General features: G+C 40.7%; 3 protein-coding genes across 5 annotated transcripts in view; all 3 read right to left on the bottom strand.

Moving 5' to 3' along the window:
* The window catches only part of LOC107085261 (poly [ADP-ribose] polymerase 14-like), an 86,227-nt gene that overhangs the window by 12,855 nt on the left and 70,231 nt on the right, over window positions 1-3,141 (bottom strand). The gene's annotated exons all lie outside the window — the stretch shown is intronic.
* LOC107085264 overlaps window positions 1-3,141 on the bottom strand; it is a 59,775-nt gene that overhangs the window by 7,027 nt on the left and 49,607 nt on the right. The gene's annotated exons all lie outside the window — the stretch shown is intronic.
* LOC107085262 overlaps window positions 1-3,141 on the bottom strand; it is a 16,450-nt gene that overhangs the window by 4,209 nt on the left and 9,100 nt on the right. The window contains exons 3-4 of one of the 3 annotated variants that reach the window (XM_015375502.1): window positions 1,574-1,717; window positions 368-1,415 (exon numbers count right to left, since the gene is read on the bottom strand). In XM_015375502.1, the coding sequence (XP_015230988.1) occupies window positions 368-1,415; window positions 1,574-1,717 (1,192 nt within the window). Of the gene's footprint in view, window positions 1-38; window positions 1,416-1,558; window positions 1,718-3,141 lie in introns of all 3 variants that reach the window. The other 2 variants (XM_015375503.1, XM_015375504.1) reach the window with 2 other exon arrangements.

Consider the following 3,141-nt stretch of genomic DNA (forward strand, 5'->3'; position numbering starts at 1 on the left):
TCCTATAAAATATGAGAATAAACTGAAAAAGAACAGACCCGCTCATCTTCTAAACTGCAGATCTTGATTTCTAGATTGATATCACTGTACGCATTAGGTTCCACCATGTTGGTGCGACTCCTGGGTCTTGGTGTGATACTGCTGATGCTGCTGAGGCTTAGTTGTCTGGCTGCCACAGATGGAGAGCTAACTTTTTGCTGTTCCCAAATAATCACCTGGCATTTACTTTCAACCAGCTCCTTGCTTTCTTTCCCTTCTCCTTGGAAGTATCGCAGAGCTCCAGGACCATCCAGGACTAATGTGTCAAATGTCATGCTGGCCAGAGCGACCATAAGGGCCTGCTTTGTCTCCTGAACCCGCAAACGGGGTCCAGACAACAGTACACATGGGTTTGGAAAATGGGAGGGTGAGAGTTTCACATCAGTCGGCTTCATGCCAATTATTCCTAAGATTTTATCAAAGCAGTCAACTAGTTCAGGACACTGCAGGCTGAGGACATCTTGAACTGATACCTGATTCGCCTGATAGTCATGAAGAAGCTCTTTAAGCTTGTTCACTTGTTCAGTGTAGCCCACCAGCTGTACTTTAATTGATGGAGTACCACTGTATCCAGGGACAAAGCTAACTTCCACTCTGTGCTCGCCACGGTTTGCTTCATTCTTTGCTTTGATAATAATTTCTTTGAGTTGGTCTAGATCTGGAGGTTTGGCTGCAGCACCCTGAAGATTCACACTTGATACATTTAGATCTCTCAGCAGTGTTGTCTCAGCTTCATTTAGGGCATCTGAAGACAAACTAGAAAGAAGCAGCTCTGATCCCACCTCAAAGTAAACTGGACTTCTTAGACTTTGTTGAAACCGAGTTTGGTACTTGGAGATGGCATTGCTGATGGCCATAAAGGCAATTAAATATGCAGGAAGATTCACCTTCTTTTCTTGGATCTTCATTATCAGTTCGTTAAGTTTTGTTGATCCAGACTGTACTTTCTCTTCAGGCCCTTCTAAAATTATCATGTTAACTCTCCTGCTGATTTTTACCTCTGGGTAAAATGTGCTCATCTCTCTGTTGAAATCCTCTTCAATAAGTTTGAACTGCTTCTCCACAACTCGCTGCTCCTTACATACTGGTATGCTTTTCACCAGAACTGCAATTTTCTCCTTTACCACGTCAGCTTCCCCAACCATCACAGCATAACCACTCTCTGAGTAAACTTTTACGTCATCAGTGACAAAGAAGGGATCCTGCAGAACCTTTTTGACCTGTTTGGGCTCAAGCACATGATGGCAGCTGTAGCTCTCAATGAGATTAATGAAGATCTTATCCACTTGGAGTTCCCAGTGTTCTGCTGCACCGTCAAAAGCTCCCCCAAGCCCCTTCTCTATATCTCCACTTACTACTGCCTCTTCTTCCTCAAAATCTAGCCGCACTGTGCAGCTGATTGCAGAGAGCTGCTTTTGCAGGACTTTGAACGCTTTAGGATTGTCTCTCAGGTAGAACAAGAGGAAGATGTCTGTTGGGAAAATCTTCTCTAGGGNTCTATATCTCCACTTACTACTGCCTCTTCTTCCTCAAAATCTAGCCGCACTGTGCAGCCGATTGCAGAGAGCTGCTTTTGCAGGACTTTGAACGCTTTAGGATTGTCTCTCAGGTAGAACAAGAGGAAGATGTCTGTTGGGAAAATCTTCTCTAGGGTTTTCTTGCTGAGTTTAGTAGTTGTCTACAAAAAGAAAAAGAAAAAAAAGATTTTGTTTTATTATATAAAAACGGTGGATACAGGAAATGTATAAACTATCTAATGAAAAGTTGCGCCCCCACCTAGTAAAAAAATAAATAAAAACATCAATAACATTTATACATTTCTCTTATACAAGATGGTGCCGTCTAAAGGCAGCGATTTGCAACAGCTCTCGCAAATTCCACAAAATATGCGACATAGAACGCTACAAACTATGTAACGATCCTGTATCTATGATCGCCAGTGCCTGGTGGAGCTACAGTCAAAGTGTTTTTTTTTTGGACTTGTAAATACAGCCACTTTTGACTGCTTAAGAAGCTTTGGGGTGCTTCAGGCAGATGCGCACAGAGTAGCCGACACATGGAGCAGAACACACAGGAGAAAGAGCAAGTGGAAGTTGTGTGCAAGACTGCTTAAGCAGGGCTACAGAGGTGGGCAAACAGGCTAAGAACAAATCCCCACAGACCATCACTGCCTTCAATTCTGCTCTCCAACGTCCACTAAGTGGACAACACAATGGATCATCTTCAACTCAAACTCTAATAAAATAAGGAAATTATTGACTGCTACGCCGTCATCCTGACAGAGTCATGGCTTAAATTATTAATACTGGATGATGCTGTTATCCTGAAGGGAACTCTAAACTCTGCGGTAAAGGCTGCTTTATCCTTCGAAACCAGGTCGTCTGCGTAGGTATCGCAGTGAATAAAAAAAACGTCCCCGCCCCCTCCGCAGACACTCTGCCGCACCTCTCCCAAATAGTAGGTGACCGCAGACAGGAGGCTGGCTTGTTTTGTTTTTTTGTTGTTGATCATTTATTTCGAACACTTAATAAAAAGCAAATATAAGTAAATTAATAAAGTCATAACAAAACAAAAAAGAAAAAAACATATGTACATACCATCATGTTCGAAAAGGAGTAGGAAGAAGTAATAAAACTTATTAAATCCTACCCCTGTTGTATATTAACATCTACCTATGTTTAAGCATACATATATATCGACACACACACACACACATATATATATATATATATATATATATATATATGTGTGTGTGTGTGTGTGTGTGTGTGTGTGTATATATATATATATATATATATATGTACACATACTCAGATACCTATACATACTTACACATACACCCGTATCTCAAACACATGCACACATACATGCATATACATACACACCCACATAGCTATAGACAGTATACACATATCTCTATCTACATATAGGTACACAGATATCCATATACCAAAAACCCTTATCTCTCACACTTTTTATATATATATATATAATTTTTTTTTTTTTTTTTACTATTTCATCTCTCTTGACTTCTTATCGATTTTAATTCATAGTGGCAGAGCAAGTTCTATTCCCCCTCAAGCCCCGTCCTCCCTGTATCTT

Source organism: Cyprinodon variegatus, unplaced genomic scaffold (genome assembly GCF_000732505.1).
Source record: "Cyprinodon variegatus isolate N-32 unplaced genomic scaffold, C_variegatus-1.0 Scaffold119, whole genome shotgun sequence".
Lineage (NCBI taxonomy): Eukaryota > Metazoa > Chordata > Actinopteri > Cyprinodontiformes > Cyprinodontidae > Cyprinodon > Cyprinodon variegatus.